Source organism: Lampris incognitus, chromosome 2 (assembly GCF_029633865.1).
Source record: "Lampris incognitus isolate fLamInc1 chromosome 2, fLamInc1.hap2, whole genome shotgun sequence".
In the NCBI taxonomy this organism is placed as follows: Eukaryota; Metazoa; Chordata; class Actinopteri; order Lampriformes; family Lampridae; genus Lampris; species Lampris incognitus.
This window is the reverse complement of record NC_079212.1, coordinates 119,755,526-119,776,475: the sequence shown is the minus strand read 5'-3', so window position 1 is coordinate 119,776,475 and position 20,950 is coordinate 119,755,526. Positions and strand designations below refer to the sequence as shown.

At 41.5% G+C, this 20,950-nt stretch overlaps 1 protein-coding gene across 1 annotated transcript in view; it reads right to left on the bottom strand.

The window, feature by feature from the left end:
• chl1b (cell adhesion molecule L1-like b) overlaps positions 1-19,468 on the bottom strand; it is a 37,340-nt gene extending 17,872 nt beyond the window's left edge. Inside the window, exons 1-16 of the mRNA XM_056273568.1 lie at positions 19,336-19,468; positions 18,073-18,090; positions 17,297-17,405; positions 12,439-12,629; positions 11,744-11,866; positions 11,165-11,335; positions 10,449-10,560; positions 9,994-10,175; positions 8,235-8,366; positions 3,925-4,065; positions 2,679-2,790; positions 2,214-2,380; positions 1,881-2,046; positions 1,656-1,780; positions 616-717; positions 55-252 (exon numbers count right to left, since the gene is read on the bottom strand). Of these exons, the coding sequence (XP_056129543.1) occupies positions 55-252; positions 616-717; positions 1,656-1,780; positions 1,881-2,046; positions 2,214-2,380; positions 2,679-2,790; positions 3,925-4,065; positions 8,235-8,366; positions 9,994-10,175; positions 10,449-10,560; positions 11,165-11,335; positions 11,744-11,866; positions 12,439-12,629; positions 17,297-17,405; positions 18,073-18,090; positions 19,336-19,468 (2,182 nt within the window). The remainder of the gene's footprint in view (positions 1-54; positions 253-615; positions 718-1,655; positions 1,781-1,880; positions 2,047-2,213; positions 2,381-2,678; positions 2,791-3,924; positions 4,066-8,234; positions 8,367-9,993; positions 10,176-10,448; positions 10,561-11,164; positions 11,336-11,743; positions 11,867-12,438; positions 12,630-17,296; positions 17,406-18,072; positions 18,091-19,335) is intronic.
• Between the last annotated feature and the right edge of the window lie 1,482 nt (positions 19,469-20,950).

Below are 20,950 nucleotides of genomic sequence, written 5' to 3'. Positions count from 1 at the left end.
CTTGAAGACCTTATCAGGGAGCAGACTAGACAATAAGAGACGCAAGCCTCCAACCTGCCGCAGGGGTTTTGTATCTCTCTGTGGGCTCGCTGGGATTGCCCCTTCCAACAGCGTTGATGCCAGACACACGGAAGCGGTAGTCGACATGGCCATGAAGTTTCAGGGTGGCCGAGCCATGGTTTCCGGGTACTCTGAGCAGCTCTTTCCAGTTTCCTGGCTCCCACTGGCTTTCTTCATACTCGATTATGAACTCTGTTGACAGGCGGAAAGACAATCTGAGTGCCACCTCACTGCCTCGACTCCAGCCAAAGCTAGATTGTTTATCTAACCACTAGCTTTGCAGCAAACTACGCAGGCCCTGTTTTGGGTATGCATATTGTTCAAGGAGACAAACTATAATTTAAGCTTGGATGATTCAGTAAAAGACTTCAATTTTATAAGATTGCATCAAAAGCCCAGCTAAGCCCAGTTCAACACAGCAAAATAAGCTCTAAAGGTTTTGTGCCATATCATTACTATCATCAACACCAACAAGACCACAACATATTCGGTGATGTGTAACTGCTGTACAAGGATATACAAAGGTATAGTGCACTAAATGAATGCTGCAGTTACCAGTGGTCGAGCTGTTGTGATCATTTCCAGGGATCCATTTCAGTTTCACACTTCTTCCCTTGATTTCAGAAAGGACCAGATTCTCAGGTGCATCAGGGACATCTAGAAACCACCACAAAAACATGGTTTTGACATGGACAGGATACAGGTATGTAGTAAAAAATTAAAAAAAAAAAGGGAGGGGGGTGTATTATGGACAATGACATTTGTCTGGTCTCAGGATGGATTGTGCTGTCATTAAGGAGAGTCATTTTTGTACATTCACAGCACTCACAGAACATTGCTGTTTCAACAGCTCTTTTATGTGAGGAAATTACAACGATTGAACAAGCCATTCAGAACTGGCCCTTGAAGGGATGTCACATCAGGAACGATCAACCGAGATTTTGCTTACGTAAGGGAATCCATGAAGAGCGCAAGGTAGCCTCTGGCTGGGCAGCCATTTTTTTCTGTGATGCGATGGGAGGTGGGGCCAACAACACTGCCAGCTTAGTAGCTCATGAATTATACTATGACACCCCCCCTCCAACCCCCCACCAAACAGCCTGTTTCATTAGAGGTGGTTGTGGAGCACTGAAAACCAAATGACTTTTGATGAAAACCAACAACCTTTGCAAAAAAAAAAAAAAAAAGTCACAGTCACACAGTGTTTCAGATTGAGTTTCAGATTGAGAAAGCTATTAATCCCAAGGGATACTGTTTCTGTCACAGTTGCTCAAAATGCCCAGAAGTTAAGAAAGAAAAAACAATCAAATAACCAATGGCGCCAAAATAAGACTAAAAAACAGTAGACCAGAGCACAAAAGAAACAGGTATACATAGCTATTAAAGCTATTAAAGTGAAAAAATAAAATAAAATTGGGAGGACAGGTGAATCTGGAGTGGTCAAATATTACTTGATGCATTAAATTGATCTTCGAAAAGGCTATGGTCAGTGCTTTTTGGCAGTGCTGGTCTGCACTACTCTCTGTCATACAGAGTTGCAGCATTGGGAGTCACATGTGGAGTGGAGCAACCATGTTGATAAAGCCTTGGCTTACCCAGCACCATAAGCAATGCAGAAGCAGTGTCTTGGTCCACTGGAGTTCTAGCCATACATGTATAAATGCCCTGGTCTTCGTGGCTCACATTCATGATCTGCAGGATACCCTCCTCCACAAAATACCTGTTTACAGAGAGATGCGAACACAATATCAAAACTTCAAGGGGAACTTTCCAGACGAGAATTAAGCTCACAATGGTGTGGAAAAAATGCTGTCTCCTACCTAGAATTGTCGGTGTGATTGAGGGCTATCTCCATATCATCTTTTTCCCATAGGAGCTCAAAGTCGTTGTTAAAGGACTTGTCGTACTCTGCCAGGCATGAGAGCTGGGCTGTAGTGCCTATTAAAATCTGTAGGTCCTCTGGGGCCACAGCTATCCTGGTGGGATCTTAGATAGACCAAAACATAGTTATACTTTAAAGACTTGCCTCTGACCAATCTATCTATCTATGTATGTATCCATCTACAGTATGTGTGTGTGTGTGTGTGTGTGTGTGTGTGTGTGTGTGTATGTGTGTGTATATATATATATATATATATAGGAGAATGATTTACCTTTCACGTCAAGCATGGCATCAATTGCAGATGTTCCCTCTGTGTTTTTAGTGAAACATGTGTACTGTCCCATGTCCTGTTTCTGCACATTGTAGATCTCTAACGATCCATTCATATGAACGGTAAACCTTGGTCCTTCAACAGATCTGGAGGAGTCATCCTTGCTCCTGTATAACATTCCAATAAACCTATTATTAAGGCCCTCTGCATTGTCCTAGTTCAAATCAAAAATGAACACTGCAGCAGTGTAAATGTGCAAATGTTGGTCGAGGGCAGGTCAGCAGCAAATATGAGTCATTAATAAGACATGTCAATGTTGTGAAATAGTTTTGCAAGGCCTCGTTAAAAGAAACAGTGGCTCACCAGTAAGAAAATGAGTATCGGAGATTGGAAATACAGGTGGTGGAAGGTTGATGTCTAGTGCTTTCTACTGGTGTAGAGAAAAAGGAACCCCAGTACACTCACCAGGTGATGGTGGAGGGAGGAGAACTGAAGACCTTGCAGTGCATGATCACCCCCTTTCCTTCCACAGCAGAGTACTCCTCATCCTCTTTAGTCAAAATCATGGGTGACAAGTCTGTGTGAAGTGAAACAGTAGATTATGGGATATGACTGTCTTATGCTGGTGTTTTATCATGCTGGGATCTGAGTTAAGACCTCAGCCTTGACCCATATTTGCAGACCAACAGGACACAAAAACATCAGACATGAACAGAACTGAGAATGAAATAACACACACACTAGTAGGGAAAGCAAGGTGACCGTGCTATTATTGGTTTCCCTCTGTGCTAATTGTAGGCTTCTCTGTATATCAAAAATGAAAAGCCTGTCAGATTGTCATGAAATTGTAAATGTGAAAATATAATCAAAGAAAAAAAAACAATGACATAATGAGGCAGCTGAGTGAATACACCTTATCAGTTGTGGTAAAAGCTTCCCATTAAGGTAGTCTGTCTCTCCTAATTGTTTACAAAGGCAGCATCTGGGACTTAGTATTCAGAGACGGTCCAGCTTTATTAACTTCAGTGTCACTATGAACAAACCTCCCCTGCATATGTGGAAAGCCAAAGAAATTCTTTCTTTTTTATCTGCACTCGTAAAAACAGCACATGTTTGTCTTATGGCACTGGAATCAGTATGAAATTGAGGAAACTTGTTAGCATATAAATGACACTGAACTAGCTTGTTGTTCTGTGTGGAGAACAGCCAGCCCAAGAAGAGGAATATGGCTCGCAGACAGCACTCCTTCTCTGCACCTGCTGGGTGACTTACAGGCATATATTAAAATCAGCACTAAGTGGCCTGCTAGACATCAGCAACCTATGTCTGTCAATCACTCACAACTGGTTGCAGCTCACTGCCATTGCTAAGCAACCACTTGGATTCTTTTAATAGCAAAATTTAATGAATTTAATTTCCATGCATGTACCACCATACATGAAATGAAGTGACTGAATGGCTATAGTGCTTTCTTAGTCCAAGGACACTAAATGCTTTACATGAAGTGACAGCATCACATTACACAGTATGAGTGACCCCAGTGGGAATCAAACCCTTAACTGGCAGTATTAGTGCCATGCTGAAGATATATACTGTCATTACAATCTGCACTCTACCGACGTACAAACGTACATATGTTTCATGTACGACGGACAACATGAACTCAGAGGGAGTTTGCCAGAGGCGCTGGAGATACCGGAGCCATACTCACTCATGATCATGATATTTGCATTAGCCAGAAGAGTTCCATATCTGTTGGAGGCCTCACACTGATACACTGCACTGTCGGATGGTTTGGCATTGTGCAAGACAATAGTATCATCAAACTCCTTTCTATTGGCTGCTGGGACCTCTGAAAGAGAAAAAAAAAGTAAAATGGAAACTAATGAAGCAATTAAGACAATTCATTATTCTCTTGACATGTATCATGAGTTTACTCTTGCAATTATATGTGTATGCTGTGTGTGTGTGTGTGTGTATGTATGTATGTATATATGTATATATGTATATGTATATATTATAGCTCAAAGTCTTTAAATGGCAGAACAAGCTTGTTTCATGCTCAATGCACTCATCAGCTGTTGAGCTCTTTTTCTACAAAGGGTTTTCTCGAAGGTTTCATTGCAACATCCTGTGGACATATATCAACACAGCTACAGGAAAAAAAAAAGTTTGAATACATTGCCGTTGATATTCCACTCCTCATTAGTTGTGCACTTATAACACCACTGACGGTTTCAGGAAAAAAAACGCTATATATATATATATATATATATATATATATACATATATATATATATATACACACACACACACACACACACACACACACACACACACACACACACACACTCATTGGCCACTTTATTAGGTACACCTTGCTAGTACCGGGTTGGCCCCCCTTTTGCCTTCAGAACTGCCTTAATCCTTCATGGCATAGATTCAACAAGGTACTGGAAACATTCCTCAGAGAGTTTGGTCCATATTGACATGATAGCATCACGCAGTTGCTGCAGATTTGTTGGCTGCACATCCATGATGCGAATCTCCCGGTCCACCACATCCCAAAGGTGCTCTATTGGATTGAGATCTGGTGACTGTGGAGGCCATTTGAGTACAGTGAACTCATTGTCATGGTCAAGAAACCAGTCTGAGATGATTCGAGCTTTATGACATGGCGCGTTATCCTGCTAGAAGTAGCCATCAGAAGATGGGAACACTGTGGTCATAAAGGGATGGACATGGTCAGCAACAATACTCAGGTAGGCTGTGGCGTTGACACGACGCTCAATTGGTACTAAGGGGCCCAAAGTGTGCCAAGAAAATATCCCCCACACCATTACACCACCACCACCAGCCTGAACCGTTGATACGAGGCAGAATGGATCCATGCTTTCATGCTGTTGACGCCAAATTATGACCCTACTATCTGAATGTTGCAGCAGAAATCGAGACTCATCAGACCAGGCAACGTTTTTCCAATCTTCTATTGTCCAATTTTGGTGAGCCTGTGCGAATTGTAGCCTCAGTTTCCTGTTCTTAGCTGACAGGAGTGGCACCCGGTGTGGTCTTCTGCTGCTGTAGCCCATCTGCCTCAAGGTTCGACGTGTTGTGCGTTCAGAGATGCTCTTCTGCATACCTCAGTTGTAATGAGTGGTTATTTGAGTTACTGTTGCCTTTCTGTCAGCTTGAACCAGTCTGGCCATTCTCCTCTGACCTCTGGCATCAACAAGGCATTTTCGCCCACAGAACTGCCGCTCACTGGATATTTTCTCTTTTTCGGACCATTCTCTGTAAACCCTAGAGATGGTTGTGCGTGAAAATCCCAGTAGATCAGCAGTTTCTGAAATACTCAGACCAGCCCGTCTGGCACCAACAACCATGCCACGTTCAAAGTCACTTAAATCACCTTTCTTCCCCATTCTGATGCTCGGTTTGAACTGCAGCAGATCGTCTTGACCATGTCTACATGCCTAAATGCTTTGAGTTGCTGCCATGTGATTGGCTGATTAGAAATTTGCGTTAACGAGCAGTTAGACAGGTGTGCCTAATAAAGTGGCCAGTGAGTGTATATGTGTGAGTGTGTGTGTTACTGGATTATTTTGCTCCTTATTTGTTGAGCACTTTCCCTACCGTTGAGTGTTTCTTAACAAAGGTATGTGTGTGTGTGTGTATGTGTATATGTGTGTGTGTGCATATGTGTATATATATATATATATACAGTGATGTGTAAAAGTGTTTGCCCCCTTCCTGATTTCTTATTTTTTTGCATGTTTGTCACACTTGAATGTTTCAGATCATCAAACAAATTTAAATATTAGACAAAGATAACACAAGTAAACACAAAATGCAGTTTTCAAATGAAGGTTTTTATTATTAAGGGAAAAAAAAATCCAAAGCTACATGGCCCTGTGTGAAAAAGTGATTGCCCCCTAAACCTAATAACTGGTTAGGCCACCCTTAGCAGCAACAACTGCAATCAAGCGTTTGCGATAACTGGCAATGAGTCTTTTACAGCACTGTGGAGGAATTTTGGCCCACTCATCTTTGCAGAATTGTTGTAATTCAGCCACATTGGAGGGTTTTCGAGCATGAACCACCTGTTTAAGGTCATGCCACAGCATCTCAATCGGATTCAGGTCAGGACTTTGACTAGGCCACTCCAAAGTCTTCATTTTTTTTTTCTTAAGCCATTCAGAGGTGGACTTGCTGGTGTGTTTTGGATCATTGTCCTGCTGCAGAACCCAAGTGCGCTTCAGCTTGAGGTCACGAACAGATGGCCGGACATTCTCCTTCAGGATTTTTTGGTAGACAGCAGAATTCATGGTTCCATTTACCACAGCAAGTCTTCCAGGTCCTGAAGCAGCAAAACAGCCCCAGACCATCACACTACCACCACCATATTTTACTGTTGGTACGATGTTCCTTTTCTGAAATGTTGTGTTACTTTTACGCCAGATGTAATGGGACACACACCTTCCAAAAAGTTCAACTTTTGTCTCGTCAGTCCACAGAGTATTTTCCCAAAAGTCTTGGGGATCATCAAGATGTTTTCTGGCAAAACTGAGATGAGCCTTTATGTTCTTTTTGCTCAGCAGTGGTTTTCGTCTTGGAACTCTGCCATGCAGGCCATTTTTGCCCAGTCTCTTTCTTATGGTGGAGTCATGAACACTGACCTTAACTACGGCAAGTGAGGCCTGCAGTTCTTTGGATGTTGTTGTGGGGTCTTTTGTGGCCTCTTGGATGAGTCGTCGCTGCGCTCTTGGGGTAATTTTGGTCGGCCGGCCACTCCTGGGAAGGTTCACTACTGTTCCATGTTTTCACCATTTGTGGATAATGGCTCTCACTGTGGTTCGCTGGAGTCCCAAAGCTTTAGAAATGGCTTTATAACCTTTTCCAGACTGATAGATTTCAATTACTTTGTTTCTCATTTGTTCCTGAATTTCTTTGGATCGCAGCATGATATCTAGCTTTTGAGGATCTTTTGGTCTACTTCACTTTGTCAGGCAGGTCCTATTTAAGTGATTTCTTGATTGAGAAGAGGTGTGGCAGTAATCAGACCTGGGTATGGCTAGAGAAATTGAACTCAGCTTTCCAAAGATGTGATAAAACACACTTAATTTATGTTTTAACAGGGGGGGGGCAATCACTTTTTCACACAGGGCCATGTATAGGTTTGGATTTTTTTTTCCCTTAATAATAAAAACCTTCATTTGAAAACTGCATTTTGTGTTTACTTGTGTTATCTTTTTCTAATATTTAAATTTGTTTGATGATCTGAAACATTTAAGTGTGACACACATGCAAAAAAATAAGAAATCAGGAAGGGGGCAAACGCTTTTTCACACCACATTTCTCCACATTCTACATCCCTGATTGAATGGGTGAACATCTTTGTATGTTACTAGGTTTGTAAATAAAGTTTATACAGAAGACAAAAAAAAAAGCCTTTTTTCCAGTATGGCCTCAATACAGTGAAATAGTCATTCAGACTAAATGCAGTTTTTTTGTAAATCACATCTGTGTATTCTTCTCTCCCACTCTCTCTATCTTGAAATTAAGACCAAAATCAGTAATCATAATTTGACTGTGAATATCTAAAAACTTTGAACACAGCAAAATAAAACATTCAGCAACAGATTTTTATTTGTAAATGACTAACATTGTGTAACATTCTTTACACCTTTAAATATAAATTGTCTGAAGAACCATGAGGGAGTTGTCTAATCATCATTAGTGTTTTGTGAGCTGACCTTCCAGTAACAAGTACAATGAAGGGTTGGCTGTAAGGGTGGGCAGGGTTTTTATGTTTTGATGATTTGATCTGATGGCTGTACGTAAATAAAGAGTCGTAACATCATGAGCATCAGAAAAAAATGATCAGCTGAGAGAAGCTGAAATGGGTTCACTCTTTTCAAATGAGGAGAATAGAAAAACTCACACACACAAAACATTAGTGTTTCAATTCCGGTCCGAATTTAAAAATATGTCATCAGGCCCTGCTGTCAAGAGTGAGCTTACCTTCCAAAGGTAACCCATTCACCTTCCATGTTATGGTGGGTTGAGGAGTCCCGGTGGCAGAGCATTTGATGAGCACTTCTGAGCCAATCATACTGAGCTGACTCTTTGGTTTAAATATCCAGTCTGGTGGCTCTTTCAAAACAAGCACAGAGACAGTGTTGAGTGCTGCAGAAACAATATCAATAAATGACAAAGGCTTTAAATTGCTGTTATTTTACAGTCCAGTGGCGAAGTAATAGTGGTTAATCATGAAATATGTTAGAGTAGCAAAACCCTAGACCATTTTAGTGAGTTTACTGACACCTACAGGTTAAAAATCATGTAAAGGTCAAAAACACTGCAGGCAGATCTTGGTGCTCTGTGATGTTAGCAAAGCAAGATAGACACAGCAGCAGCTAATAATATTAATAATGGCTCTGTTGGATGTAGGTGTGCCGGAGAACCAGAACTGAAAGTGCTATTGAAAATTGTCAGTGATGGCGCTGTCTGTCTGTCAGTGCTGATAGGTGTTTTGTTTGTTTTTTGTTTTTTTTAATTTCCTTTATTAATCCCCTTGGGTAAATTCAGTTACTGCAAATTAACCCATCCTAGCTGTGATCTGTGTAGCTAGGAGCAGTGGGCTGCCACCTTCATGCTGCGCCAGGGGACCAACTCCAGTTCTTTGCCCATTGCCTTGGTCAGGGGCACAGACAGGAGTATAAACCCTAACATACTTCTTTCTTTTGATGGTGGGGGAAACTAGAGCACCCAGAGAAAACCCACCGCAGACATGGGGAGAACATGCAAACTCCACACGGAGGATGACCTGGGTTAACCCCCAAGATTGGACAACCCCGGAGTTCGAACCCAGGACCTTCTTGCTGTGAGGTGACAGCGCTAACCACTGGGCCAACATGCCCAGCTGCAGCTGTGTTTATCCTGCTATGCTAATGTCACAGATTACCAAGACCAGCATGCCACCTTGAGATACTTTTTAACATGTAGGTGTCAGCAAACCCACTAAAATGGTCTATGGTTAAGCTACTCTTTAAACAGCCCTGCATACAAAGCACACTTGATGTTCACAAAGAGTCCACCAAGGCCTTTATACACCAAGTCTGAATTTTTTGAATGTATGTTTTTAATCTGTCATTGTGGTCCAAAAACTCTCAAAAATCTAAAGAGTTTATTGACGGATGTGAAGAAAAAAAAACACAAGCGATCGAAACTGTTCCAGAAAACATGTTTGGAGTTGGTGTGTAAACTTAAGGAACAAAATGTGAGGTAATATTTATTTTTTAATGTGCAAAATATTGGGCTGAAAAAGTTAGACCTGGAGTGCCAAGGCCTTTAATGGCGTTTATCGCCACTGCATTTCACTTTTCTGTTATGCGTTTGTGGCAAGTGGGGTGCCAAATAGCTTGAGACAGGCTTTAAACACAACTGCAACCCAACAAAGAACACACCAGAGCCTGGGAAAGAGCTGAGGGCTGCAGGGATGTGGACCTGCACGGCTTCCCCCCCAAAGAAAGAATTTCAATAGATGCTTTATTTTAGCCTTTTAACTAGTTTTACCGCTGGTGTTTTTAGTAAACGGGCTGTTACGCCCTCATTTACCATCATTGTCAGTGCCTCTTTGTTGAGGAGCCCGAGCTGTGGCTGACTGCCACAGTGCTATTGTGAAATCTCTGATATTTATAAAGGTTGCCAGCTATTAACTGGTTTTAATCAAAGCAGATATGGTCATCCCACCCAAAATTTTACAGCACACTGTAGCTACCTTCTACTGTGACTGTGAAGTAATGGACAACTTCTCCATGTGGGTTCTTGGCCTTGCACATATACTTCCCACTGTCGTCCTCTTCAACTCTTGGTATGGTGAGTAGTTTACCATGGTTTTTCACTTCTGCTTTGTCTGGAAGTTTGTCTCCAAACTTCATCCACTCAACCTTTGGTGTGGGGCTGATCAAACAAAACATTGTGAGTAAAAAGATACCCAGACACATCATATACCTTACAGTGTTTCAAAAGATCTTACAGGTCTATCTACTCTGCACTGTAGATGTTACTTAATGTTTATTTCGCAATTTACTTCCGATGTTACATCTTCTAATATCAAACATCTTGTTACCACAACTTGGTAATCACAACAGTTAAAAAAAAGAAAACTTGTATCTGCAATAATTTTCTTGAATTTTGAAAAGGTAAAATCAGTAGAAAGTTGCAATTACTCACAATCCCTCCGCAATGCACTCCAACTGCAGATCCTCTCCTTTGACCAGCCATTTCTCTGATCTGACACCAGAGGGTACCAAAAGACTGGGTTTTCTCTCCAGGATTGCGTTGGCTTTGATAGAAAACATAATTGAAATGTTGTAAAGAGGGATGGTCACACTCATTAGAAGTTAATATGTTGTTGTTTTTCTTTTTTTTTTTAACCTGGAAACCAAGTTTATAAGCGATTCCCCCCCTCCTTCATGATGATCCATTCATCCATATTGTTGTCTTGTGTATATACCCACTGCATTATACACTCAAAAGACAAGACAGGGATATGATACTCAGCGATCAAACTTACCATTTTCAGGACTTGAGCCACTTTTTGACTTTTCTGAAATGGATGTGAATGAAATAAGAAAGTAAAAGATGAATATGACCACAATGTGATAATAGTGGTGGTTCATGACAAGCATGAGTGACATAAATAATCACTCAAAATACAACGCTGGTTTCTTTTACTGCTATATGGACATCTGTGATGCCCATACAGCAGCAAAAACTATACGGCACTTGGATGGCTTTTGAAATGTCATGGTAAATGTGGATAAAGGTGAAAACGTTTAAAATCATCAGTGGATGTTTTCCATGGGTTTGTGTCACTCCAGGTTTGAATGTGGACAATCAACACAGTTGAAATGAATGAACAGAGGAGATTTCTGATTGACACCCACTGGTCTTGACGATTAGAGACATGGCCGTCTTTTGTACAATGGTGCGTATCCTGGGGAAGGCAGCGAAACAGCAGTAGTCTCTCCTGCTGTCCTTCTCCACTGCATATGAGAAGTACAGGTCTCCATTCAAGCCCATAGAAACCCTCTCATCCTGCTCAATATGTTGGAGATCTGGACACAGAGAGGCAACCATTTTCAGTCAAAGTCCACCTTAAATTTAAAATGGCTGAAGAGTTGATTAGCTGACCGAGGAGGAGAAATATTGTATTGCAAAGTACGTGGAATGATTAAACTCAGAGTTTTACCTTTAACTAAGACAACCTGGGAGGTGGATTTATTAAAAAAAGAAAAAAAAATCATTGTACAATAAAATGCTCTCACAGTATCCAGTGTAAATATATTGCTGAAGGCTGTCATTTTAAAAGTTAAAGTGAGTTCACGGGGCCTGCTTCAAATGAATATCTTGGAATGCATCAAGTGTGTGCACCAATATATATATATATATATATATATATATATATATATATATATATATATATATATATATATATATATATACTCTAATACTCTAATACTCACTAATAGTCATCCAGTAGATCTGTAGAGGAGGTATTCCTTTAGGTGGGTTACACTCTAAAATAAAAGGCTGACCCTCTTCAACCACAATGGGATCAATCTTTTCTTTTGGAAACTTGGGAACATCTACAGAAAAGGCAACAATCAGCAAATAGACAGTCAGTGGATAAATGAAATTCTCCCTATAGTTCTCTTTTCTTCCACAAGGTGACAGTCATGTCATTCCTGAGTTCTTTTCTGGTTAGCTCTTGTGCCCCACTACTACTGAATACAATAAAATGTATGTCACATTTTTCATATCCTGGCTTGCATCAAGACATAGACGTTAATGTTTCTGTTATGGGATAGTCAACACTGCTGCGTGGTTGGAGTCCTGTCAAAACTGGTCACAGTTCCCCTAGGAGTGGATTTCTTTGAGAATTTATGGAACCCTGCGCTGGTCCCAAAATGAAAAATGTACCCAGGGAAATGATGGAGAGGACAGATCACACTCAGTGCTTTCCACATGCTCTATAGGGGTATAGATGTAAGGCACCAAGGGGCTGAATACTCGGGAGGTTCAATGACTTTCTGCCACAGCAAATACAAAGAAAACCTCACAATGGAGAGGCGCAGTAATTACACAGGATTCTGGGGCCTGGATTACTTTGAAAGCAGTTTAACAGAGTACCAAATACACAAAGATGCAATTTACTTACGGGGCACAATAAACTTTATCTCCTCAGATATGGCAGTCCCCAGTTTGTTTGAAGCGTAACAGCGATAGGTCCCCTGGTATTCAGTGAGGTTGCCGTTATTGGGTATCACAAAAGTCCCAGAATCTTCGTCTTTCATCAGCTGGGGGTCTAGGGAGGGGTAAAATTCCTGTCCGTTCTTTGTCCATGTGAACCTTCACAAAGTAAACAATTGAGGTCATCAGTGCCTAAACTGAAAAGGCGAAACTTTTGTATGGTCTGTGATGAAAACTTTGTGATCAGTTTTCAGAATTTGCTCACACATACTCACAGACACACGCATTTCTTTTTTTTTTTTAAATATTTGTAAGAACCCTTATTGACTAAATTAATTCCCTAGACACGAACCTTAACCATCAGGACTATATGTCTAACCCTAACCCCAATTTAAACTAATCCAAATTAGCTCCAGTTTCGGGATGACGCAAGGCCGGTGTTATCGCTGACGCTGATGTAGGGACAATTTCGTTTAGCGCAAGGTGGTTTTTCTCTCACCTGGCTGCATTTACTTATTTCCGGGCTCGCCATGATGCCAAAATCTGCGTGGGGGCGCAGTAGAGGGCGTGTCAGTCAACATCAGGTCGCGCAGTGCTAGTTTGGTGTCAATAAAAGAAGGCCATTATATTTTGGTCATTGTACAGGTTAGGACGAAATTTGTTCTCTGCATTTAACCCATCCTATTGTATAGGAGCAGTGGGCAGCTGCAGCGCCCGGGACCAACTCCAGTTTTTCTTTCCATTGCCTTGGTCAGGGGCAAAGACAGGAGTATTAACCCTAATATGCAGGTCTTTTTGATGGTGGGGGGAAACCGGAGGAAACCCACACAGACACGGGGAGAACATGCAAACTCCACACAAAAAGGACCTGAGACTTGAACCCCGGAACTTGAGAGGTAAGCATGGTGGCCACAGCATCCCTAAGACATGTAAATTAAAAAAACCATCCAGTCCATCTGTTCAGCTGGTTTGTTAATTTAGATGTCAATCTACATTTTGGTGTGATTTTGAGAATTGGGCGCTTGTGATTTCTGTGTAATATTGGCCGTAATGTATGCTAGCTTGCAGTATACCAGTGTAGCACCCACTCAGTGGAAATGGCGCATGATGAAGAGTTAGTTTTTCAGTTGTCTTGTTATCTATCTTATGTAATTTAATTTATTTTTACACTAGATCATATGTTATGAGTGTCTTATTTAATTTAAACATGCAGTAATTTGTTATTTTCAGTGTCAGATTATTATTTTGCACCATATATGTTTGTTTGCAAAAGAACATGTTTGCTTGACTGCCTCGTAAGATTATGGACCAGCAGCTGTTGTGAGCAAATAAAATGCCACCCGGTCTCAACCACAATTCAGAACCCCCGTGTCCGGTGCTTTCTTCTCTCCGCACAATACCCCACCACACGCAAAGAAGCACAACGCAGAGTCCCAGGGTGTGTTGTGAGGCAACACTGTTAACCACTGGGTCACCCTGCACCTGCGTCTCCGCCTGGTCAGACCACTTTTAACGCAGATGCAGGCGTTTTATGGTAGTTGCTGGGCTTTATGCAAAGGTGCACTAAGCATAGACATATCCAATATCACACACACCATGTTTGTGTATGTTATGATGGCCTATTTCATTAATAATTTAATGGATGACTACTGTCCTAATAACAAAAAAATATGCATGTGCGTCATTGTTTTCCAACATTAATCAATGTGCGCCATTATGCATGGAAATCAACATGACGACAAGGATTTCAATTAACCTTATTCAACCTGAAAGAATAAACTGATTGCCCAGGCTAACTGATCCGTGATCACAACTATTTAAGATATCCTGCCGTGTTCATAGAATGCGCAGGAAAGAGAGAAAGATGCTGGTGAGAACAAAGACACGTTAGCCTGTCAAATAATCATGTTTGCGTGTTGTCTCATATCACACTGGGATTGGTGTTAATGTCTGTTGTATGCGCGCTTGGCGACTCTACACTTCCCGAACAAGGACATCAACTTCCTCCGGAGAGAAGCTTTTCTGCCTTAGCCAGTCTGCACTTTCACCGCCCATTACAAACCCCTTTTTCTCCCCAGTTGTACTTGGCCAATTACCCCACTCTTCCGAGCCATCCCGGTCGCTGCTCCACCCCTTCTGATGATCCGGGGAGGGCTGCAGACTACCACATGCCTCCTCAGGTACATGTGGAGTTGTCAGCCGCTTCTTTTCACCCGACAGTGAGGAGTTTCGCCAGGGTGACGTAGCGCGTGGGAGGTGTAATGCATTGGTTAGTTATTTGACACCTGTCAGTACCCGTAGTGAGGATGTTATAAGAAGACGCACTGTATGCCGGGAGTTCTTCCTCTGATAAAGAGAGAAAAGAGTGGGATACGTCTGTGTCATGAGTATGATTTAATTCACCATGCCTGTCGGTCTAATTGAATGTATTAACACAGTCAGACACAACAGGAGGATCACGCTATTTCTCCCAGTTCCTCCTCCCCCTGAACAGGTGTCCCAACCGGCCAGAGGAGGCACTAGTGCAGTGACCAGGACACATACTTACACCCAGCTTCCCACCCGCAGACACGGCCAATTGTGTCTGTAGGTACACCCGACCAAGCCAGAGGTAACACAGGGATTTGAACCGGCGATCCCGCCACGCCACCCGGTTGCCCCCAACACTGCCTTCTGTCGCTGCCCAATCTGAGTCAACCCACCGCCACGTGGAAGTGACATAGACTCCAATGTTAAAATACTGCGATTTTACAATTGCAAGAGTACGTTTAATCACAGGCACAGCTGGAAAGGTAGGCAGCGGAATGGACCGCGACGCCACCCGAATGCCCGTCCATAACGAAATTGGCAGTTCGCCGTGACAAGAGTGTGCTGCTTTTAAAGGAAATGAGAGGAGCTGATTTGATTGGCCACAACTGAAGATAGTCCCCACCATTCCTACTGATAATTTATGCCTTCTACTCCAACTCTTTTACAACTGTGCCTCCGTTGTGCCCTATTGCCACCAGCGCGGTGTGTCCCGAAATTAGCAAAAAAAATATTGGCCACAATTTTGATCGATTTAAACTGAACTAGCGCCAGCACCTTCTCCTGCGCTATGACCCAGAAACTAGAGCCCTAATGGATAATTCCATTTTTTCTACAACCTGGGTCTTATTTCCACAGATTTTTTTTCACCATGCATATTGATGGATATCATTTTACTCATTGACGTCATTATAGAAATTTTGGACACATATCCACTGCTGGACACAGCTGTACAACCGTGTTTTATGGTGCCACGACAAACAAGTGTCATGCACGTTTCAACAAGTCAAACTTATCCCAATTCCAAACCAAATATTTGGAAGTGAAAACGAAAATGCAAGTTATTATCTGAAAAGTCCCAATATTATCAACAGACGTCCATCGCATTGCTGAACTACTTCCTGGTTCAACTTGCAGGAATGACCTTGTTACTTATCATGGCCAGTAGTAATCATTGATAAGCTACCCAACCAGCCCAATATCACAAATTACAAATTTGCCTCAGTGGGCTTTATAGCAACAGAACATCCTGCCCGTAGACCTTCACATTGGATAGATAAGGAACAACTCCCTAAAAAGCCCTTTAACAGGTAGAAAAAAATAGGAAGAAACCTTAGAGAGAGCAACAGAGGAGGGATCTCTCCCCCAAGGCGGAAAGAAGTACAATGGATGTTGTACTTACACAATTTACAGAAAACAACATTGAAAGAGGATAACAGAATTATAATATATATGAAGAATATGATGAGGAGGATGCCAAGCAGTGTCCAGATGCCACCAGGACAGCTTAGGACCTGAATCACGTGACCAGCATCACCATGTAGACCTGGCAGGAGGACAGACTACACATGCACACAGGGGAGACTCACATCACACCATTCACATACATGGCAGAAGAGACAAGAAAAAAAAAGTCACACATCGGAGTGAGTGTCCAGGTGGAGACCACCATCACCATGAAGACCTGGGAGGAGGACAGATTGCACATGCACACATGGGAGACTTACATCACACCATTCACATACACAGGAGAAGAGAAAGGGGAAGACATCATTCAGAGGGAGAGAGAAAAGACATGTGAGAGAAGAGAACAGTTTACAATAGTCAATAATCTATATGCTATAATCTCGTCAGCAGAACAGTGCTTGGTAAATTAATTGAGACAGAAACCGATCCGCCATGCAGTACAGAATGTGAAGCACTCGACTTAAAGGCAACTAACTGTAGGTTAAAGCAACAAGATGAGTTTTAAGTTTGGGTTTAAAGGCACAGATCATGGAAAATCATGGACACAGTCTGATTGAGGCACTGGGGACTTTTTGTTGTTGAATGAATAGTTTTAAAGATTGTACTCCGTGCCACTATATGATGCTGTTAAAAGCTGTGTCCTGCGGTGGCCGTGTCCAAGACCTCCACAGTGAAGCTGGTGAGTAAAATTATATCATAACTGATATGCACAAAGGCAATGACTAAGAAAGTAAGACCCAGGTTATAAAACAAAATGGAATATCCTTTAAACCTTATATAGCTCCTTGAGCTGAGGACTAGCCAAAATGTCCATACTCTTATCGGTAAAAACTCAAAATTAGTGCTAATAAATATTGCTGAAAAATAAATCGGACACACACCCAAACACATTATGGTGCATCCAACCATAAATTTACACACACAGGAGGGAACCAAACACCTAAAACACAATGAGGATGTCAAAGTGGGAGGGTTGTTGGTGTTGTGTGCCTGGTAACAAGTGCCCCAGGTTTTCCTGCACCTCTGCTGGACATGTAGGGCTCAGTACTCACTCTGGCTCCGGATTTCCTTTGGCTTCACAAGTCATAGGATAGCTCTCATCAAAGGGAAAGGCAATGAAAGAGCTGGGCGGCTGAGCTGTGATAGTGGGTAGCTGCTCAACTGGGCATATGACATGGTAGGAAAAAAAGAAAAGAAAAAAAAAAGAGAAAAATATACTGTTGGTCTACTGCAAGTCTCACATTCGACAAGATGACAGTGTTGTTTGTTTCCAAATGAAGAACTCTGTTCCAAAATGAAATTACATATATCTTGGGGAAAAGTATTCCTCATGGATCAATCAAATCTCTACGAGACACCAGATGGCTGATGCTGTAAAAGTGGTAGGATTTTATCATTTTACTCATCTCTAAAGAAAAAAAGTCCATAATGTTATTTATCTTATTGTTTGCTCTCTTAGTTATTTTGCAAGACAGTGTCATTTTTTTTCCCATTGTGAAACAGAACTTCTCATACAATCTACGATGGCTATATGATCAACACTGCTCACTGTGTAAGTTGCGGTATGATGTGCACATAATGGAAACAGACACAGTAGCCTTGCCCACTACCAGTATGACCAGTATGACCTATTGTGATGGTAAAAATAAATACCATCATGTACCTAGAGGCAAAGCTATGTAGTCATGAATGATGACACAAGACACAGATCTAGCACGTGATGCTGTGCCTATAAATACTGCTGTGACATAACACTGAGCGTAGAGATTAGAAGATGAGAGCTGATGATGTCATAAATAATATCTACAGTACAGCAGTGCAAACTTACTGTTTAAATGGGCTACAACTACAGCATCCATGGCATCGGGGGAAAAACAGAGCAAAAACAGACATTTTTTTATAGTCATCCTTCATTCATTTTATGTTTTTTTTTTTTTTTGCATAAACTCTACCAAAACAAATATGGTCACGGTGAACTACAAGTTTGAAATGCATTTGAAAGATATTCCAATTTCATCCAGTATAACTGTTGCTTTAAGGGGAAAAAATGGAAAAAAAACTGTTTGAACTGCATTTTATACATGCCCTTGAGAAGTATTTCTAAATAATTGAGTGGTGGTAGAAACAAGTGATACGGGTTTCCAAGGAAACTGGAAAATACAAAGCTACAGCACAAGAGGGAAAAACCAAATTCAAAATCATGATAGGTGTATATACAGTCGACATTCAGAATACCTGATTAGGGTGTTTGATAGTGATGGATTACTTTGATGTGATCTCGTATTTCCCTCAGTAACAATGAATTCAAGTCTTGGGCTAAAAGTAAAACTCAATGAAGTTTGAGAATTTTCTGAATAGGTAGAAGCAAAGACCCTTAGATGGCTAGGGTGTCATAATAGTGAACATGTTGTCTGAATAATTAGCCCTAATTCACACGATGTCACCGAGACTGAGCTGAGCTTTTTTTCAGAAGACGATATATTCTAGCCCAGTGGTTCTCAACCTTTTTGGGGTCCTGGACCCCCTGCGTATTTTTGATCTACCCTGAGGACCCCGCCACCTGATCTTGGGGGAGGGGGGTTGCAATTTGATAGAAACAGTAGAAACTGCATTTTAAATTGCATTATAGCATTTATTCACTCTTTGGGGCAAAAATAAGAGCTTTTAGTTGTAACTTAGATATAGTTAACAAAACAGAATTCTTATGCAGTAACTTTCAGATATATGTAACAAAACAGAATATGTATTCAGTAACTTTCAGATATATGTAACAACAGAATTTTTATGCAGTAACTTTTAACAATGCAAACGGGAGCGAGATCTCTTATTAAAATACAATAAATTACACTTGTGAAACAGATGTAATTAGAGAAAAAAGTCCTGTTACCCTTTATAGTTTAGGTAGATAAAGGTCTCAGTCACATCTGAGTAAAATAATCCTATTTCTATAAATGTCATAGGATCTTTTTTTAAAGATCTTTTATTTTCACGGACCCCTTGCAATTACACCACGGACCACTAGGGGTCCGCGGACCCCCGGTTGAGAAACACTGTTCTAGTCAGTTGCCCTGTAGGAGAAATTGGCACTTACCCTCCAAGGGGATGTCAATGGCAGTAGTGAGATGAAAGGCACAAATGCAGGTGACCATGCCCAGCAGGGCAACCAATCCCGGGATCCTCTGCGAGCTCATAGTTGCACAGTGCAAGGCAATCTCAGAGTTCATGAATACGGTAACACGTGTTGCTCTCTTCAAACTGCTCAGTTCATTTCTATGGCACATAGAAGATGCACGACCTGCAGGCAGACATATGGAAAAGGCCCCATGAATCCACTCACACACAGTACGGCAAGCCCTAACACACAACATATCCTCCTGTGACTGGGGAACTCAACTTATGTCTGTGCAGCCAGTCATAGCCAGGCACACCATGCATCTTCAGTGAGGGGAAAAAAAAGAGAGAAAAAAAAAACCAAACACTTTCACCAACAGCAATCACATTCTGTGCCACATTTGATACGATTGTGAAAAAAGGAAATAAAAAAAATGCAAAAAATAAAAATAAATAAATAAATAAAAATCAACCATCGTTTCATCTCCCCCCCTTGAGACTTCAGTTTTTTCCTAGTTTGATGTCTGATGGAGTGTGGGAGAGAATGTTTTACATGCCCTATAAATACAATGGAAATACATAAATTAATAAATGAATCAGCCTGTGGCTAGATTAATGCACTGCAGATGTTCAACAATCATGTGAGGGAGAGAAAAAAAGTGGAGATGATATTCATATCTCCATTATGATGGCGATGGTAATGATATTGAAAATTTTACGTTCCACAATCATGTGAGAAAGGGGGGAAAAAGTGCATTAATACCACAGTGGAGATGATATTCATATCTGCATTGTGATGGCGATGGTAAAGATATTGAAAATTGTATTATATCATTAGAAAATATCAATAAGATATCTAGTATCTTAATGATATTTCTAAAATCAAGATACTGCTCATTTCATTTCGCATTAGCACTGACATGCTTTTGTGCCCGCATGTTTCTGAGAACAGTCTACTACTGCTTTCGGCTGCTCCCTTTAGGGGTCGCCACAGCGGATCATCCATTTCCATCTCTTCCTGTACTCTGCATCTTCCTCTGTCACACCAGCCACCTGCATGTCCTCCTTCACCACATCCATAAACCTCCCCTTTGGCCTTTCTCTTTTCCTCTTCCCTGGCAGCTCCATATTCAGCATCCTTCTCCCAATATACCCAGCATCTCTCCTCCACACATGTCCAAACCATCTCAATCTTGCCTCTTGCTTTGTCTCCAAACCGTGCAACCTGAGCAGTCCCTCTAATATACTCATTCCTAATCCTGTCCTTCATCACTTGGAAATCTTAGCATCTTCAACTCTGCCACCTCCAGTTTCTGAGAACAGTGCAACTATCTATTTATCTACAATGGCAGGGAAATATAATTTCAAAGTGTGAGTTGAGATATAAATAACTAAATACAGTTAACACTGCAGACAGAGTAAACTGTATGGTCTCTGACAGGCAGTGGGGCACAATACACTGGGTCATTTCCACCCAACACACCAGGGTTTGGGGCTATAATGAGCTCAGGATCTGCCCAGGGTGCAGAGTCGAATGAGGTGTGTGTGTGTGTGTGGGGGGGGGGTGCACTGTGAAGGAATTTTTGCTGTTGCAA